Below are 20,053 nucleotides of genomic sequence, written 5' to 3' on the forward strand. Positions count from 1 at the left end.
ACAAATTACTTCCCTTTCCCACATTGTCGCGCCCCTTTCTTCTAGCCGTCTCTACTCTGACCCTCGCTGGTCAAAGGTTTACGAGTCGTTTCCACAGGCCACCAGCTAGGTTACACCTTGTCATCATGATGACTAAACCAAGCCAACGTGGAGGTAAGAAAATAGGACACTTGCAAGGAACCAGAGCCATGCTGTTTTGTCCAAACAGCACTACGGATGTAGTTGGGCTCTTTCCGGGATGTTCCTCGCCTAGGTGTGTCAACCGACGAGTATCATCAGTATCATGTGCACCCTTGGCCTGCACAAAGATACTAGATTTCTTGAAAACAAAAATCATTTTTAAAGTAAAGTTATCTGCTTAGAAAAAAGAAAAAAAAAAAAAAACCTATAAATTATTATTCTTTACAAAAAATAAATACTTATTGAACAAAAAAAAAACTAGCAAAAATTATGCCAAACGTCCTTGATGGGTTTTGAACGTATTATGCCAAACGTCCATTATGCCAAATGTCCATTATGCCAAACGTCCCTGATGTCTTGGACCAATTATGCCAAACGTCCATTATGCCAAACGTCCATCTTGAAAACCCGTTATGCCAAATGTCCATTATGCCAAATGGGGTACACCCGCTATCTTGTGACATATAAAGATAGCGACGACATAGCAAAAGTTATGCCGAATTTTATTTTCAAAAGTAACTTAATCCATCTATGTATGTGATATGATGGGTTTGGACACATATTTCGTCTAAGTTCGTCAAGTTCCGGAATATAAAAAAAACACAGATATCACTCAAGGGCTCATGTTTGACATAAAATTCCATTAAATAAGCGTTTTTCGGAATTGCAAAAAATGTTGTAAGCAACTCGTTGCAAAACTTGATTTTTTCAGCACTCGTCGTATGTACAACTCGTGCTGAAAAAATCTTCTTTTTGCAACTTGTTGCATAAGCTACTATTTAAAGTAAAATTTTCTGGGATGCTTCAATCGTGAATTTTCAAGCAGGCCAAATGTTGTCCCTTTAAATTTGGAGCAACTCATTGAACTTTCAAAACTGTTATTTTTTTATTTAATTTTCCCCTTTATGTTGCGAATTGAACCACCGTGCAATGGATGAATAATGATTCTTTTTTTTTTCAATGTATTTTTATCAAGTTTAAAAAAGTGATTGTTAATTTGGTTTTTGGAAGTAACAATTTCTTTGAATTAATTTGAAAAATGAACAATTTTCAACTGCTGATTTACATTTTGTTGATCCAAAAATTGGGGGTGGGTCTCGTGGCGCAGGGGTAGCGGCTTCGGCTGCCGATCCCGATGATGCTATGAGACGCGGGTTCGATTCCCGCCTTATCCACTGAGCTTCTATCGGATGGTGAAGTAAAACGTTGGTCCCGGTTTCTCCTGTCTCGTCAGAGGCGCTGGAGCAGAAATCCCACGTTAGAGGAAGGCCATGCCCCGGGGGGCGTAGTGCCAATAGTTTCGTTTTTTCGTGATCCAAAAATTATTGAGAATCTTGCTAGGATTCGTAGAATCGTTAATATCAATTATTCTTAAAATCAAATTCGAGTTCATCGACCCCATGTCGTCGCCGTCGTGCTAACTTGTCGTACGTGCATTTTGGGACTAATTTAGTTAAGAACGCCATTTTGTGCAGCTCACAGTGCCTCACATTTCACAGATCCCCAAAATTCGATTTCAATCCTGAGATATTCAATAAAAACTAAAAAAGCTCCGCGGATTTTTGTCACTTTTCATATGAAAGAAGTTCCAATCTTGTCGTGCTATCTTGTCACTCTCTGAAAATTTAGGTAAGTGTGACAATTGGCCAAAGGGATTTCAGGTCCGGATGCGTTTGACGCACGTACAAGTTAGACTACCGTAAACATTTGTATTTATAACTCGGGACTCCGGCAACCAAATACAACCAAACTTAGGGGCAATGCACAGCATGGTCAACCAAACAAAACGTGTTTTTATTGTTTACATTGCGTGCTCTCGTTTTTGTTTATTCAAGGTCAAACATTAAAATGCGTTTTTTTCGGAACGTCGAAATGGCGGGTGCGACATGATAGCACGACAGCGTCGATATGTTGTGTGATTGGTGATATGTTACTTTACCATATAAGTTTTCTCAATATATCATCATCGTCATATTGCCCACTTTATTTGATTTCAAATTCCCGGTCATTTAGAGTCATTTAGAGTCACTTTAGAGGTCATTTAGAGTCATATTTGAGCTCAACAACTCACATTAAGGCAATGAATTAATAGTGTTCCCTTTATCTAGAGATTCGATTATCCAAAGTGAAATTGTTCCCTCGACTTATGATAATCAAATCTATACGGTATTACTTTTTTAAACAAAATCGGTCCCCATTTCCAGATGAAATATAACCATGATTTGTTTAAACATCAGTTTAAAGTTTAATAAACAAGTTTTTACTTTTTTTGTGTTAATGACCGCGATAACAAAGCTTCACACGACAATCTGTTACGTTCCAGATTAAAAAGATATTATGTTCTTGTTGGGGGATGGCTTCGAACCTGGGTAGTCTTCGATGCCGTGGACTGTAAGACGGAAGCCACCTCCAACACGACAGGGTAGAGACCCGGATGGAACCTGCCTCAGGTCCAGATTACGCCATGCATCGCTCGACGGCCGACCCGGCCGGTATTGGATTACTCCAGAATATCCCGGTGCACAGTAAAACTCGCGGTTAAGGTGTAAAAGCCGAATTATATTAAGCACTTAACATTTATTCACTGTACAACTATACAAAAGTGTACGGGCAGAGCCCGTGGCCTTCCAGGCCGGTCCCCTGGACCTAACTTAACTTAAATTGGGTCAAATATTATAATTATGCCTCCATTTGGAGATGACCCTTAAGAAGGTTCATCCCAAATCCATCTCCCGAGAGTACTCACTCTCCCTAATCGTGTCATCTCTTCCATTACATTCCGTCTAGGCTGTGTAGATTGTGTTGGTTTAAAGGGTTAAAGATCACCAGCACAGTGGCCAACAGTGCTGCAATGACCAATACGCACCAATTCCTAGGGTAGGGTAATGTGACCTAAATTGGACCCAAATATCTATTGCCTTAGTCCCAAACAGTTCTAGTTTGAAGTTTCATACAGCAGGAATTTGGCTGTGAATTTCAATAGTAACTGAAATTGTACGAATGTAAGCTTTAGCAATCCGTAACGCTGTCAACCACCGACCGGCTGCCGAGACCGTATTCCGGCCAATGTCCACTGTCAATTATTCTATCGCAGTAAATCCGATTGCAGTCCAAACTGCCACATCCCACTCCGGTAGGGAACCCATCCTTTCGATCTCGATGAGCATTTGAAATGCAGGAGTGTACTTCTGCGAAATCAAATCAGTCTACTATAACTCAATTTGAATAGTGAGTGACTTTTAGTTTAATTAATGGGATTGATAATGTGATCGAGTAGTTTCAAGTGCAGCAGTGAATTTAATCCCGAGAAAGTTGCAACCTGTAAACATCATTATGCAGTGGTGAGTTGTTTACATGTTTATGTTGTTATCATTTTCATCCAGTTCAGATAACAATTCTCAAATTCCAAAAGCACAAAAATGTACCTTCAATTTTGCATTGAAATCGATAAACTTTTCCGTGACAGCTTCGTTCTCACCACACATAGCAAGTCCAATGATGCTGCACTTCATTTTGTGCTGACTGTGGAAAATAAAGGATATTTGCTAGACATCATCGGGGCGGCAAAAACAGACGCATCATCAAGTCTCTGCACCAGCCAGAACAATGTTGTCTACGCCGTTTTTATATTGTTTGCCTGCTTGCTTTTTTTATACTTTGGACAAACAATTCCTTGCGGTTGTCTGTTTTATGTGGAGCTTTTTATAGTTTGCTGCAAAGGACGAGTTTCTTGGAGTGAGTGTGGGGGAGAATCCCAATGATGTCTGCCATTTGCTGCCAACTCATCGCTCGACATCTATTGGAATTGCTCTACAGCGTACAAAGACCGCAAATCTAGCGAATCACGTTCGAAATTTCACTTTCCCGGCCTCTGTTTGTTTGGCTGATTATAGGGAATTTGTACCTGCTGCTTGCTGCAACTTTTGCCACCGGATTCGTGAAAAAGTGTTCCCAGCAAGTCCAATTTCCCCACTCCACGCACTCCAGACTGTTTTCACTTTTCACGTGTCGGATTACGGACAATTCTTGCACGACTTCATCCACCAGAAGCCATGAATTTTTCATGCCTGATGTGCGTCGTTATTTTGGAAGCCCGTCCTCAACCTGCTCAACCATCAACGAGCCAGATGCCTCTTTTTCCACTCTATCGAGCATTTGTCGAGCGTCGCCGGAGCCTGGCTGGAAGCTGAGACGAAAATCGTCGTCATTTTTCCGCCTCCTCATGGAAAAAAGCACCTGGCCCATAAAAATTCACTTGAGTTCTCATTTTGTTCATCCCGTAATGTCGGAGCTGGTTTGGGCCAACTTTCGGTATCGGCTGTGCACGTGGGTTGGAACTTCCTTTTGCCAGGGCGTTGATGAGGTGTCGCATGTTGGACAAGGTGGGCTTTAAAAACATTTTTGTGTAAAAAAAAATCATTCAAGATTGGTAATATTGGAATTGGAAAATTTTTATTCGTTTCTGTTAAAACATTGTTGTTTGTTTAACAAAACATATTTACTTCTTATAAAATGAATATGAAATTTGATAAAAAAAAAACTAATGCAAATAGCTTTTTTTATTGGAACATTTTTTTTTTGCCGCCGTAAAGGCTCATGCATTAACAACGTGGCCTTTTTATGAGGGAGGAGGGTTGTGGTGGAAAACCACAATCCATACAAAAAGTTGATTTTTTGTATGGAGAATTTCAATTTTGAAGGCCACGTAGTTTATGCACGATCCCTAACGACTCGAAGTCGTAGGAATCTTTTTTTATAATTAGCTAAGAAACTTTTACTGAATATGCCTCTAAATCTGAAAATATTTGTGAATTATGTTTCAGTAACACTTAAAACTTGTAACTTAGAAACTCAATTCAACTGTTCTTATTGTACAATTGGCCAAAAATCCGATAACATAGCCAATTTTTCGATTCGAACTCATTTTTGATTAGAAAAACATGACAATTTGAGAGTATTTAAATATTCATATTAATTATTGTTTTCATTACCAAGTTTATGTCCCTCGACTCTAGCCAAGTCGAGAGGGGACAAAAAATAAAATACTATAAAAATTTAAATCACACTACACAATAAATAAGTAAAGAAGTGTTTTAAAGCACATATTTATCGATTTTGATTTTTTTAAATGAATTTTACACCTGCTTTGTTATTTTGCCATCAATAGTTTTCAAAATTTTGAGGATTGAGGTTTTTTTTTTCACTGAACGTACAGAGGAATTTCTTATTTTTTTTTAATATTTTTAATATTTTATTTTTTTGGTAACATTTTGAAGTTTTTTAATTTTTTTGTCCCCTGGTTTTTCGGACAGATTTGAAGGGGGGTGACATAAACTTTAAAAATAATTGCTATGGCTTTAGCTAACATTTAAAACATGTCAAAATTTATAGAAAATTACTTCTTGAGAGTACTTGAACACTTCTCTACCAAGCTCAGTACGGATCCTTACCATCCCATTTGTATTTAATTCGTATTAAATATTTCACAAAAAAAATCATTAGCCATTAAATGTCAGCCGGCTATCAATATCACCCCCGTTTATGATCTGCAAATATTCGAAAATCTGTATCTTTGGAAAAGATTTTCTGGTCTAATTCGTGTTTTAAAAGTCAAAATTGTGTGTGATGATAGGACATTTCTACAAAATAGAAGATTTTTACAGAATGTTTGAATCAAATTTTTCTACAATAAATACAATTTCTAATCCCTATTTTTAAGTAAAAAAGGCAAGTTTTAAGCTAATAGAAAAATAGAAATTTTGAAGCATTCAATTTTTAAAAATATTTTTATTTGATTATCTCAATCAATTTCTCTAAATGAAATTTAAATTTAAAATTTAATTTGCAATATTGAAAAATAATAGTATTTACCATAACTTTAACCATAACATAAGTTTAAAACTCACATTTTGAACCTATAAAAATGTCATGCCTAGTTTTGATTGATTTTGAAAAAATGTTTATTTTAAAAGAATTCTGCCCAATTTTTAAACATATTTTTAAAATTGCTAAACCCTATTTAAACAGTAACCGAAAAGGGCATCTTTTATGTTGATAAAAAGCTATAAAAATATTATTATTTTCAATTGTGGAAATTATATCTGATTAAAAAATCTCCAATCGATTACTTTAAATCAAATTTAAGTTCAACATTCCCAATTTACAATACTGAAAAATATTTCGAAATTCCAAAATCAATCAATTTTCGAGTACTTTTACAAAAAGTTTGATTCGTATAAAATCGTATTTTAATTTTATTTTTTAAGAATAAAAGAACACAGCACATTCTGATGTTCGTTTTCAGTAAATTTCTACTGAAAACTGCACTACTGAAATTTTCAGTTAGTTATTTGCTGAACTTCAGTTAAAATTTGTATGGAGCTGTCAAAGTTTTTCATTTACTGAAAATTTCAGTAGTGCAGATTTCAGTAAATTTGATACAATTCATTTATGAGAAATTGATGTGAAGGCAACTTTTGGGCTGTTCGCAAGATTGAACAAAATTGAAAATCGGACCGATCTTTGACCAGCTATCGTTAGTTGAAAAACTAACTTAATCCACCAATGTGGTTGGAGCCTTCCTCACTTCTTACCAACAATGGCTGATATGGTGGAATTGTACACAAATTTCATATATTCTTTAGATCCGGAATAAAAAGTACATACATGTCACTTAAGTGGCCATATCTCGAGATAGGGTTGCCAGATCATCAATGTCGTTGGAAAGGTCTCTTGATAACCTAACCAACGATGGGTTGGATGGTGGATCTGGACATAGTTTACATACATTTAAGTGAGATTCGGCATCCAAAAAGTACATCAATATCACTTAAGTGTACATATCTCGAGACAGGGTTGCCAGATCTTCAATGTTTTGGACTCGTTGGAAAGGTCTTTTGACAACCTAACCAACGATGGGTCGGATGGTGGATCCGGACATAGTTTACATACATTAAAGTGAGATTCGGCATCCAAAAAGTACATCAATATCACTTAAGTGTACATATCTCGAGACAGGGTTGCCAGATCTTCAATGTTTTGGACTCGTTGGAAGGGTCTTTTGATAACCTAACCAACGATGGATCGGATGGTGGATCCGGACATAGTTTACATACATTTAAGTGAGATCCGGTATCCAAAAAGTACATCAATATCATTTAAGTGGCCATATCTCGAGACAGGGTTGCCAGATCTTCAATGTTTTGGACTCATTGGAAAGGTCTTTTGATAACCTAACCAACGATGGGTTGGATGGTGGATCCGGACATAGTTTACATACATTTAAGTGAGATCCAACATCCAAAAAGTACATCAATATCACTTAAGTGGACATATCTCGAGACAGGGTTGCCAGATCATCAATGTTTTGAACTCGTTGGAAAGGTCTTCTGATAACCTAACTAACGATGGGTCGGATGGTGGATCCAGGCATAGTTTACATACATTTAAGTGAGATCCGGATATATGTGAAGACACATTTTTATACATAACTTTTGAACTGCTTATCGAAACTTCAATCTGTATAAGACTCGATCTATGGGACCCTAAACCAAGTCGAATGCAACAGGTTTGGGTCAAATCGGTTCAGTCAGTACCGAGAAACATGAGCTAGTTTGTTGGTCACATACATACATACACACACACATACACACACACATACACACACACACATACACACACACATACACACAGACATTTGTTCAGTTTTCGATTCTGAGTCGATATGTATACATGAAGGTGGGTCTACAACGTGTTTATACAAAGTTCATTTTTAGAGCAGGATTATAGCCTTACCTCAGTGAGGAAGGCAAAATGAAGGTTAATCAAAAGACATTTTTATTAAATCCCTTTTTCCAATAGGTTCCTAAAGTCCTATGTTAATTTTATCATATTGCGAAAATATTTTATGATCAATGTCAATTACAAAAAAAAATGCTACCTTTGTAACAAAAAATTGCGAAAAAAATTATCTATTACAAATTTTATTTAAAGTTTTTTGCACTGAAAATTTATAATTTTTGGTTTATTTTTTTTTTTTGTATTAATAACGGAAATATTTTTGATTGGGATAATCTTGGACGGAAAGGACTAAAATTTAAAAAAGGCACAATAGACCGATAGCCGAAATTTGAGCCAAATTTATACAAGGTGTCCAGTTGACCATTTTTTAAAGTTTTGCAAGTGTATGAAAATCGATTTAAAAATATTCATATTTTCGATTTTCAATCCAAAGAGGGGTTTTTTTTGGTTAACCAAAAAAAATAAATTTGGTTGGCCAAAATATACACAACAGGACACACAAAAAATATTTTTTTTAAAGTAGTTTTTTTTTTGTAATTGACATTGATCACATTTTATTCGCTACATGATAACATCAACACAGAACTTTAGGAACCTTTCGGAAAAAGTATTTTTGTTAAAGTGTCTTTCAATTAACCTTCTTCTGTCAACTAACGATAGCTGGTCAAAGATCAATCCGATTTTAAATTTAGTTTAATCTTGCGAACAGCTGAAAAATGCCTTCTTTTATTCTGGAAAAAATACGGTTTTATACGAATTTTACGTTTTGTTAAAAAAAAAACTCGTAAATTAGATAGATTTCTCAAAAATAATAATATTAATCAAAATCGTGGTTATAATAGCCTACACTTTTACCAGGTTAGATTCTTTAAATAATGTTATTGCAATTTGGAACCAAATAGAGGTATAGCTCATTCCATATCAACTGAATACCCTTTTCAACTCACCGATTTGGATCAAACTTATGGGAAACGTTCATCTCTAGATACTCCTAAATCTAAATTGGGTAATTCTGCTATAATTAAAATTTTCAAAAAAAAAAATATGTCTTTCAATCATCAAATTTTGCTAACATGTAGTTAGAACTATAGTGACATGGAATAAATTGCATATTTTCCTAGATTCAAACCCACCTTGAACAGCTAAACCATAATCCTATATCTGGTGCTACCACATCCGGTGATGCTCCCACACGAACGGTGTGTGAACAAGGCCCTAAAATGGGCCAGCAAATGGGCGTAAAAGAATTTGAATGAGCCTTAAAGCCATTCATTGGTCGCCTTCCCTCATCGTCGCAAAGATTTTCCCCCTAAGCTTCACCAGGGATGGAATCGACGACGCAACTTGCAAGATGGGAAGACTTTATTGGATCCGCGGACCATTTTTCGATGGGGGAGGTGATAATAAATAGAATCAAATTAATGATTTCGGCGCGAATTGGCACTTCCTTCCAAATGTGCGAGGTGAACGTGAACGAAATTTGTGGCGAAGTTGTTGCCGGAGAGGAGAGTTCATCAGCTGGGAGGAAGGCTGAAAATTGCCGGAAATGGCTCAAATAACTTTCCCAAATTTGGATTCATAGTGCGGTTCGATGTGGTACACCACAATCAAACCAAAATGAATGGTGTTGGGCATAATTTGGTGAATTTTTGATCTCTTAAGCTCAATAAAACAGAATTCCCCTAGTAGAAATTCCTTAAAATTTTATATAAAAGCATTAATGTTACGCGCTGGTAAAACTGTTTCAAAACAGAACTTAAATCCATAAAACAAGAGCGCAAAGCTCTTAAAGGCGAAAAGCACTGCAAAATAAAAATCCTCTAAACTTGTTCGTTCAATTCGACCACCCCGCGGGTGGGGGAGGCCACATGCAGCAGCGCACTTTTGTGTAAGTTTGCCGACAACAAGACACTTTCGGACGAGCTTCGGGAGCAATCACTCTGCCAGAACACACACACACCCACCACAGGAACATGATAGTACAGCACTTTGGAAAATGCTTTTTCTGATTTCTTCTTTTTGTGTGTTTCCTCTGCTGTAAACTTGGTTTCGTACCACAAATAAAAAACAATCCCACATAAAACGTTATCGATGTTTTTTTCTTCGTTCTTTTCTTGGTTTCATAAAAAAAACAACGATGGCTTAGTAAAGGGAGGGTGCGAAGGAAGGAATCATCCCTAGGACCATAAAATAAATAAGCATAAAAGAAAGCAACCTCGAATGACATCGAGGCATTCCCGTGAATAACTGTCACCCACATGCCGATCATGGTTTATTGGGGAGCCCGAAAGGTGACATCGATTGCCACCACCGTGGGTGGGTGTTTGTTTTATGGAAGTGAGCTCAATTTGGACAGATTTGAATTTGATTGGCGCTGGGATGTCATCTCCTTGAGGCTTTCTCAGTAGGATGAAGACGTGATGGGAATTCTGGGTGGGGTGAAATTGAGATTTTCAAATTAGTGCTTTCCATGCAATTGCTTACAAAAATTGAGTCGTTACAGCGTTTTCCCTAAAGGTGCTGCCAAAAACTCGAGTCGTGGTGTCAATATGGTGCTGACTTCCTGTTTCACTTTTATTTAACTTTTGTTTACTTAAAGTTGAATTCCTAAAATACGTATTTTTTGCTTTTTTTTTATTTTGATGTATTTTATTGGACTAAAAATACAGGTTTTGAACTAAAGTACTTGATAATGCAAAATTTTATTCCAGCAATGTGATTTTTTGAAAGAAAAACAAGTTATTTTTGAAAATTATCTAAAGCTGCCAAATTATTTTTTGAAAAGCTAAATCGAAATTTTAAACAAAAAGTACCTTAACCGGGGTGACATTGATAGCCAGGGTGAATTGGAAAGGTTTTTTTTTGCATAAAATGAAGAGTTCAAACTCAATCACTCACAGAAAAAAATTGTGTAAATTTTGAAGCTTTAATCTTGGATAGTTGAATATTACCTCTTTTATGATGTAATTTTACCTCAATTTAGACTGAAAACGCGACATTACACCAGAAAATATGTAAAATTACACATTTTTAGAGGTAAAATTACACATTTTTTCTGACATAAAAGATGTACCACTTCCCAGATGTAATATTACCATGATTTTTTTCCTGTGCTCTTATAATGTGTGAAAAAAATAAATCCTACACAGCAAAAAATCCGATGGTAAAATCGCATGCAAAAGCATGCACATCACCTTCGTCAAAATAAGCACTTAATATTACACACTGCATGTACAATTTTTGCAAACACAAAATAAAAATTGCAACCGACGGGATTCAAACCCAGCACCAATTGTAAGGACTGGCGCCTTAGCCCACTCGGCCATCAGACCGATGAAAAGCAGTATGGATAAACATATATATGAACTTGACATTACGGTCAAGTAGGTTTCCCATACTGATGGGCTACATATTTCGGGGTGTAAAATTACATAAAATTGAATAAAATAATGCAATATTTATTTTACACCCAGGCCTTTTACACGCAGCTGGATTACTACTTTTTTAGCTGTGTAGCAAGAAAACCCCGGCTACCAATGTCACCCCGGTTTGCGGTACTTTTCCGTATTTTAGATAAAGTTCACCGTTTTGGAGTAATAGTCACTTTTAGTTTATAATTTTCGTAAATTTTAATATTTTTATTTTTTTTTAATACATAATGAAGGAAAGCCAATCCTGAAAAACGTATTTTTGAAAAGGCTTTAAAAATTTCTAAGATAAGAGGAGAGGGGATAATATGCACTCCCGGGGCAGAATGCACCCCCTGCTTTTCTCGATATTTGGAAGAATTTTCCGGGAAAAAAATCATAGAAATTGGAAGCTTAACATTGCAAAACCATGCTGAAATAATTTGTGCATCGTAGTATAAAAACTGCATAAGTTATTTGCAAAACTTTAAAATGTTGTGTTTTCATTTGGGTAATTCTCTACCAACTCACACGAAATCGGGAAAAGTTGACCCGACCCCTCTTCGATTTGCGTGAAACTTTGTCCTAAGGGGTAACTTTTGTCCCTGATCACGAATCCGAGGTCCGTTTTTTGATATCTCGTGACGGAGGGGCGGTACGACCCCTTCAATTTTTGTACATGCGAAAAAAGAGGTGTTTTTCAATAATTTCCAGCCTGAAACGGTGATGAAATAGAAATTTGGTGTCAAAGGGACTTTTATTTAAAATTAGACGCCCGATTTGATGGCGCACTCAGAATTCCGAAAAAACGTATTTTCATCGAAAAAAACACTAAAAAAGTTTTAAAAATTCTCCCATTTTCCGTTACTTGACTGTAAAAAAATTTGGAACATGTCATTTTATGGGAAATTTAATGTTCTTTTCGAATCTACATTGACCCAGAAGGGTAATTTTTTCATTTAGAACAACATTTTTCATTTTAAAATTTCGTGTTTTCTAACTTTGCAGGGTTATTTTTTAGAGTGTAACAATGTTCTACAAAGTTGTAGAGCAGACAATTACAAAAATTTTGATATATAAACTTAAGGGGTTGGCTTATAAACATCACGAGTTATCGCGATTTTACGAAAAAAAGTTTTGAAAAAGTTACTTTTTGCGTTTCTCTTTGTTTCGTCGTCCGTGTCTGTCGCGGGTGACCATGAACGGCCATGATCGATGACGACCAACTTTTTCAAAACTTGTTTTCGTAAAATCGCGATAACTCGTGATGTTTACTAGCAAACCCCTTATATTTATATATCAAAATTTTTGTAATTGTCTGCTCTACAACTTTGTAGAATATTGTTACACTCTAAAAATAAAAAGTGCACGAAATTTTAAAATGAAAAAATTTTGTTCTAAATGAAAATGATGACCTTCTGGTTGCATTTATAGAAATAGTCCAAGAAATTCGATAAACATGATATTTTAACCCTTAAATGCCCCCTATTATTATATTTTAACGTTTAAAGTTTAAAAATTCACTTTTGGCCATTTCCATATATATTTCTTTTATCACCGCATCGGTTTTTATATGTGGGAAACTTATTTCGGATTTGAACTTATAGGACAGCTGCGCAAAATCGCACTTTTTTTCAGTGAAATCGCCGTTTTTTTTCAAAAGTTCATTTTAGTTTGAGATTGACATTGATTATTATGTAAAATCCGGGGAACACGATGGTGATAAAATAAAACAAAAATAAAAATTTATGGAATTGGTCAAAAGTTCCTCTATCGGATGGGGAAGTAAAACGTCGGTCCATTTGCGTAAAATAGGTTTTGGGTGACTGACCCCACACAACTTTCGGAGGCCTAGAAATGAGCAGAAACTTGCAACAGAGACCACAAAAGACCCGGGAGTCTTTAAATTGGATTATTTTGCTTTTGGTCAAAAGTGAATTTTAAACTTAAAACATTAAAATATAATATTAGGTGGCATTTAAGGGTTAAAATTTTATTTTTATCGAATTCTTCGGACAATTTTCTATAAAATGCAATCTGTAGAAAGAATTTTGCTCAAATAGTTGCAAAGTTGTGGTTAAAAGAAAAAAAGATTTTAGAAAATCGTCAATAAAGAGGGCAGTGCCAAAAATAGAGGATGGTCCAAACAGCTCCAAACTTGGGATTTATGATAACTATCGATAGATGAACATTCCATCCAAGTTTGGTCCAAATTGGCGAAGGTCGAGTCCAAAAGTGTCCTCATTTGACCTGGAATGGCCCATACATCAAAAACTTAGCCAATTCTACTAAATACTATGAAAATCAATGTAGAATCATGTATTTTGAGTTGACCTCAGTATTAAAGTGTTTTAGAAAAGATTTGAGCATGAAGAACTACATTGCTACTGTATATTTAATGCTACGTATTTGTGGTTCTAGGAGTTCTATTTTCTTGAGCCTATTTTATTTTCTCGATCAAGCAATCAACTTGGAAATAAACTTAACTATTGAACTCAAAATTTGATAAAACTTTAAACTGTTTCAACTCACCCAAAGGCTTTTAGAAAATCTTTCAATATATATATCACATTCTCAGAATTGAATTGCATTTATTTTAAAAACTGAATCTTTAACAATGTCCAAAACATGTCTGCAAAAATGTCCTCACTTTAAATGCACCATGCCTTTATCCTCTGATTGATGTGCAACACATTGACGCTTTTCCCAGAATGAACACTCCATTCTGGTCTGCCCACGTCTGACACAAGCCGATTTGTCATTCAAATGTGTCACAAAACGATGGCGGATGGGGAGAAATTCTCACGCTTTTGTCGTAAAAGCCCGTCCGGATTACCGTCCCAGAAGCAGAACTTTCCCCCCGGAGTCCATGTGGGTGGAGGGAAACATTACTCAAGCTTAACAACCTCAACACGAAGTCTCGTACTCGTACTCTACGTACTCTCTAGACTTGGGGTTGGCGGCTATAAAAAGAAACAAAACTGCAGTCATATGTGCGAGCGGGTCTTGGGCATTCGCCAGCAAAAAAGTAGAATCCTTTTCGATAGCCTGAAAATAGAAAAAAGCTCCTTCTTTTCTTGAACCCTGTAGTAACATCGTTCCGGTTTATTCCTCTTGTGGGAATTATCCTTATAAAAAATTATCGAAGCTAACGGAGCCCAACTGACGCGAGGAAAATTTCTTCCACCACCACCACCCCCGGCATATCCTCTGCGGAGTTACATGAAAAACTAGGATCCGGAAAAGGCCGTCTGGTTGGTCAAAATAGATTTTTTTATCCTGCTATCTTTTCGTGATCCCGAAATAAAGATAAGCCAGACTCAGAGGAGGGACTGAAAGGAGGAGAAATTTGGTCGAGCGAAAAAAATTGATAACCTACATAAATGGCGCCAGATATTTTCATGTATGAAGACATTATTTGTGGAAGAAGGAGAGGAAAGATTTTGAGAAGGACGCCAATTTAGGGTAGAATGGAAATTGTACTGCCGCTCTAATCGGGTCCGTCCCATATGTAAAAACAGCAAGCCGAGAAAAACGCGTGTCAAAGTTGTCCCGCTCATAAGGCTACGTGTTAGAATTTCACGAAAAAGTGGATTATCTCCGGATTTCTAGAACAAAGTACTACATTTTATTGGTTTTTCTGATAGTTTACATGATTTTGAACCAAATTGCATTATTACCTCAAAATTGACGAAATTACATATGGGACGGACCTGGGACGGGACGGCTGGATAGAGTCTTCTTATTGAGTGTTTACGTTTGTATTCTTCTTCTGTTTTTTGCAAGAAAAATCGTGTTCTTAAACAAATATCAAGCAATCTGTGATTCAGATAGCTTGACAATTCAAATTTTCTTGATGATGTTTTTCAACTCAGTGCTCAAGCATGTGGATGACTTGTTGTTTAGTTTCTCCTCGCAGATTTTTTTTTTAATTTAGCTGTTAAAATTTGCGGTTGGACGTCGGTGGAGAATCCTGAGTTTATATTCCATCGTTTTACGGTGGATCCGTTCATAAGGAGCTGCCGGATACAAATTACTTGAAATGGTTGGCAAATCAAAGATGAGTCAAAAAATGTTCATTTCTTCAATTTTTAATGTGTTTTTTATATGAAAGATTTTTCATTTTCATTTGGATGTGAAAAATGCAATACGATTTCAATGCGTTTTCTTACATCAATCTAAAAAAATCCTAAAAAGTCTGCAAGCGAGCCTGCAAGTCATTAAATGGAAGGGGAGATTTTTTTTTTGATCTGCTCCTGTCGTTGTCCCGTTACGCAAAGAAAGTAAATTAATCTTTCCCAGTTCCCCAAAGAGGAGCACGTCGAATTCAACGGCAATTTTTACTCAACTTTAAAGAAAGTTAACATTCCTTAGGTCGCACGCCCTAAGGTGTCAGAACCGAAAGAAATGGCTGGCAAAAATTCAAATTTGTACCAATTCATTCACTTCAAAGAGCATAAAAGTTTGTTTTTCAATTTGTGGCAATGTGTTGAAATAAAAAAGTGCAAAAAAATCAAATAGGCTAAACTGTGGCCATTATTTTTGTTTGCTTTTTAAATCCAGTTCTACAATGTTGTTTCTTCACGCCACATTTTAATTTCATGGGAAACACAGGTTTAATATTGTTCAATTTAGATGACATTTCTATGTAACGCGCAAAAAAAAAAAATAACAAGAGTTTTAAATGGGCAAAAGAATAGTCGGTTCATGAAATGTATGGTTTTTTAAAATGAAAATGCTGATAAGTCAACATTCGGTGTACGATAGAAATAAATGCCTTTCAATTGAAAATATTTTAATCAATCTATTAATGCAATTTACAATTATTTGTGAAATTGATTTAAATTCGTTTTATTTTTATTTTTTCAACTCAAATTACAATACTTCTCATTTTATCCTCATAAGAAAGGACTGGTTTAGGTTGACAGAAGCGGCCATGTTGAAAGTGGTTTAGTTTGACAATAGGTTTTTTTCTCTTTGTTTATCCCATCCCAGGGACGGACTAGCTTCGAGCGGCAGTGTATGAGTTGAAATTATTCGAAATTTGATTGGTTACGTAAAGCAGTAAAGTGCTCTGTGCTCTACCGTTTTTTTTTTCGAAATTGTTCGCCGTAGTTGATTGTGATTACCCGCGAGTTTGCTTCTCCAGCATGCCAAAGGCCGGCCGTGGCCGTGGCAGTTCGAGTGCGGCCTCGAAAAACCCGCGAAGTTCGTCTACCGGCCGTGTGCAAAAAGGTAAACAAACCAACGCCGTGTCGGCCACCATCGCGCAGGGAAGCGTGAGCGCAGATGGAATTGACAAAAAGTATCTACATTCCGGATACGTTCCGAGATCACCAGTGCGAACCCGTTCCGATACTTCCGGTGCTACGACCAATGGCACATCAACATCCGCCAACGTCCCCATCAGGAAGGAGTTCCAGATGCTGAACGACGACGAAGAAAACAACAACAACAACACCGACGGTAGCACTACCGACGACGACGACGATGGTCGTGCACGGAAGAAAGTGTCAACGTCGAAAAAGAACAATTCTCCAAAGGAACTTAGACCACCTCCAATTTTTGTTTTGGACACGTTGATGGACGATGTTGACGAGTTGCTGGAAGGCCTCAGATATTGTCTGAAAATCGGTAAGTCGTCAGTGCAAGTTTACACATTTGACGAAAAGAACTTCGACCTGGTTGTGGAGAAATTGAAGCGTCAAAACTTCAAGATTTACACATTCGTCCCCGTGCATAAAACTGCCGTTAAGGTCGTCTTGCAGGGGTACCAAGACCGCCCGATCTCCGACCTCTAGAAGGACCTCTCGGGTGCTGGCATAACACCGCGTGACATAAAAGTCCTCTCGCGGAAGACAACAGTCACAGGTACACACACCATGTACCTGTTGTACTTCGACCGCGGCACCGTCACGATTCAAGACCTGCAGCGAACTAAGGCGTTGGACGGGTTTTGGGTAAACTGGCGGTTCTACTCAAAGAACCCGTCGGACGCAGCACAATGCCACCGTTGCCAGAAATTCGGCCACGGCTCGCGGAACTGCAACATCCCGCCCCGCTGAGTGAAATGCGGTGAATCACACCTGAGGCGTGTGTACTGCCGTGCAAGGCGGACTTGGGGAACAAGGCAGAGCAAACCAAGGCGCGCATTAAGTGCGCCAACTGTGGAGGTAACCATACCAGCAACTACCGTGGCTGCAGCGCTCGGAAAAACTACCTCGAGGAGCAGGAAAAGAGGAAGAAGAAAGCAGCAGCATCCCACCCTTCTCAGCGAAGTACGAGCGTTACCGTGCCGGCAGCTGGTCATCGTACGGTTCCAGCGGACAACTCAGCATTCCCTCCTGGATGGAGGCAATCGTTCGCCAGCGTGGTCGCTGCCAGCAGTGGCAATACGGCCCAGCAAGAAGTTACCGGGGAAGATCTCTTTACCCTGTCAGAGTTCTTTTCTCTCGCAGGGGAGATGATGACGCGGTTTCGGACCTGTCGTAACAAGGCGGAGCAATTCCTGGCCCTTGGGGAGCTGATGATCAAGCACATCTATAAAGGATAAAAAACTGTGATCTAGTTTTAAGCTTTCTCTATTTCTATCCCCTTTCCCTTTCAATTTTAGTACGTTTTTTTTTAATTTTTTTTCTTACTCTTGGTGACACTTTTATTTACAAGCAATAACTGTTCCAACATGGGTTATGATGTAACACACAGCTGTAAGGAACTCCAAAACTCTGATTTGTACCTCAAAATAATTTATTGTATTTTGGTTATTCACCAATAAAACCGAATTGAATTGAATTGAAAAAATTCCAATTCTTTGTTTTTTTTTCTAAATTGAAATAAAAATTGTTGCTAAACTTGATATTTTCATGGTAGGTAGTTTCATGGTTCATGGTACAAAATATAAGGAATTTTAGATATTCGCTCTCAGACAGTGAAAGAAACTTTCCAAAATGACATAACCGAACTTTTAATTGATCCTTTTCACCTTTTCCGTGAGACAGTGTCTTGATTTACGACAAAATTGCAATAAATTGAATTAAAAGACACCGGTAAAAGCTCGAGCAAAGAAAGTTCACGAAGGGTTGATCCCCAAATTGATTTTCACAAGTTCCAGTTCCTGTTCTTGTTTGTAGGATTTTGTTACAACCAGTTCACGAAAGTCATTTTCAGATTCCCCGCCAGGTTGTAAACGACCCAGAAGCCAATCGGTAAATAATTAATTTCAGCCAATTTGCTGAAAAATGGTCCTATTATTGAGATTTATGGCACGGCCATTAGAATTAACTATCGAAAGAACATCCACTTGGTGGGGTTAAATGCAGAAGAAAAATCGAATTTCTGGTTTTATTAACAGTAAACTGTTTCATCATTAGTAAACCATTTTCTTATTTTCTTTTTCAGCGTCAACGGGCACGAGGTGGCACCACAACAACCATCGGAAGTCCCGCGAGGCGTAGCGAAGTTTCGCCGATTCAGAATCATGTAAGTAATATTAATTGCTATTACTTATAATTTAAAATCATGCTTGAAAAAATTGCAACAAAATTAGTTAAACTTTCTCTTTTCAACTTATGCTACCTTCATATTGCAAAACTTTAAACTTGGCAACAACAAAAAATACCGTTTCATTTTAAAGTGCTCTTGCTAACATTTTCCTCCTCAGAAGGAGCAGTTTTTCTTTGCTGGGAGAAACTTTTAACCGGATGAAAGAATAATATTTTCACCCATGAGCTTCCCTCCCCACTAGCCAAACTCGGAAGCAACGTTAAAGTTTGAGAAACTTCCACTTTCCAGTAGAAATACCCCCGCACCTCTAGTTTCGAAGGAAAAAGTTTGTTTTTTTTCCCGCTGGCTGCGCAATTTCGAGCCGGCTGCATCCTTCTGCTGAAGCCCTAGGCAGGTCTCTTTGATCGTCGCTAGTTGGCGAGTTTTCACAGTTGAAAAGTTGTTGAAATATTGTTTTAATATTTTATCAAATTTGTGCTGGCGATCACTGTAAAGTGTGAGCAGGAATTTGAAGTGCTAGTCGAGATGAAATGGTATAGTATTGATGAAAACAAACTGTGCACTTGGTTGATTTGAGCAAATGTTGCAGTTCAAAAGAGCAGCGATTAACTTTCTACTTAAAATTATAGCTAACTGATTTCAGTTTTACACTTGTATGTGTACGAATAAGTGGAATGACCTATCCTTATGTACATTAAACAAGTGACTGAAAAATAATTTAAATTAAAAAAAAGTCGAAAAATTAATTTGACGATCAGCAAAAATAGCAAAAAAAAGTGTGGCAAATTGCAAAAAGCAAAAGCATGCTCATTGTTTGAAAGTACTACTCGAAGTTTTGTAATTTTTTATGGAAAAATAATGAGGTCAAGTAAACCAATTTTATTTAAAAAAAATTTAGTTTTGTTCCGGTAAATGCAAACATTTTATTATTGATTGTGTATCTTGACGTTGACCAAAATCAAGGGGGGAAGGCAATTTTGATTTTAATATAAAAATTTAAATGACAAGTCATGGTTTCAACATTTCAATGATTTTCCAGATCCAGATCCAGATAAAATCAATAGTTTTAAAAAAATCTAAATTCTGATAAAATTCTTTTCTTGTTTGAAAAAAAAAACATGTTCCGAAATTTTACGATGGATATACGATGGATATACGATGTG

At 37.0% G+C, this 20,053-nt stretch overlaps 1 protein-coding gene across 1 annotated transcript in view; it reads left to right on the forward strand.

Annotated features, from left to right (window-relative positions):
* Window positions 1–20,053, forward strand: part of LOC6036188 (uncharacterized protein DDB_G0283357) — a 196,758-nt gene that overhangs the window by 142,471 nt on the left and 34,234 nt on the right. The window contains 1 exon segment of the mRNA XM_038260663.1: window positions 18,758–18,866. Within this exon segment, the coding sequence (XP_038116591.1) occupies window positions 18,758–18,866 (109 nt within the window).

The sequence above is a fragment of the Culex quinquefasciatus genome, chromosome 3 (genome assembly GCF_015732765.1).
Source record: "Culex quinquefasciatus strain JHB chromosome 3, VPISU_Cqui_1.0_pri_paternal, whole genome shotgun sequence".
NCBI classification, from domain to species: Eukaryota; Metazoa; Arthropoda; class Insecta; order Diptera; family Culicidae; genus Culex; species Culex quinquefasciatus.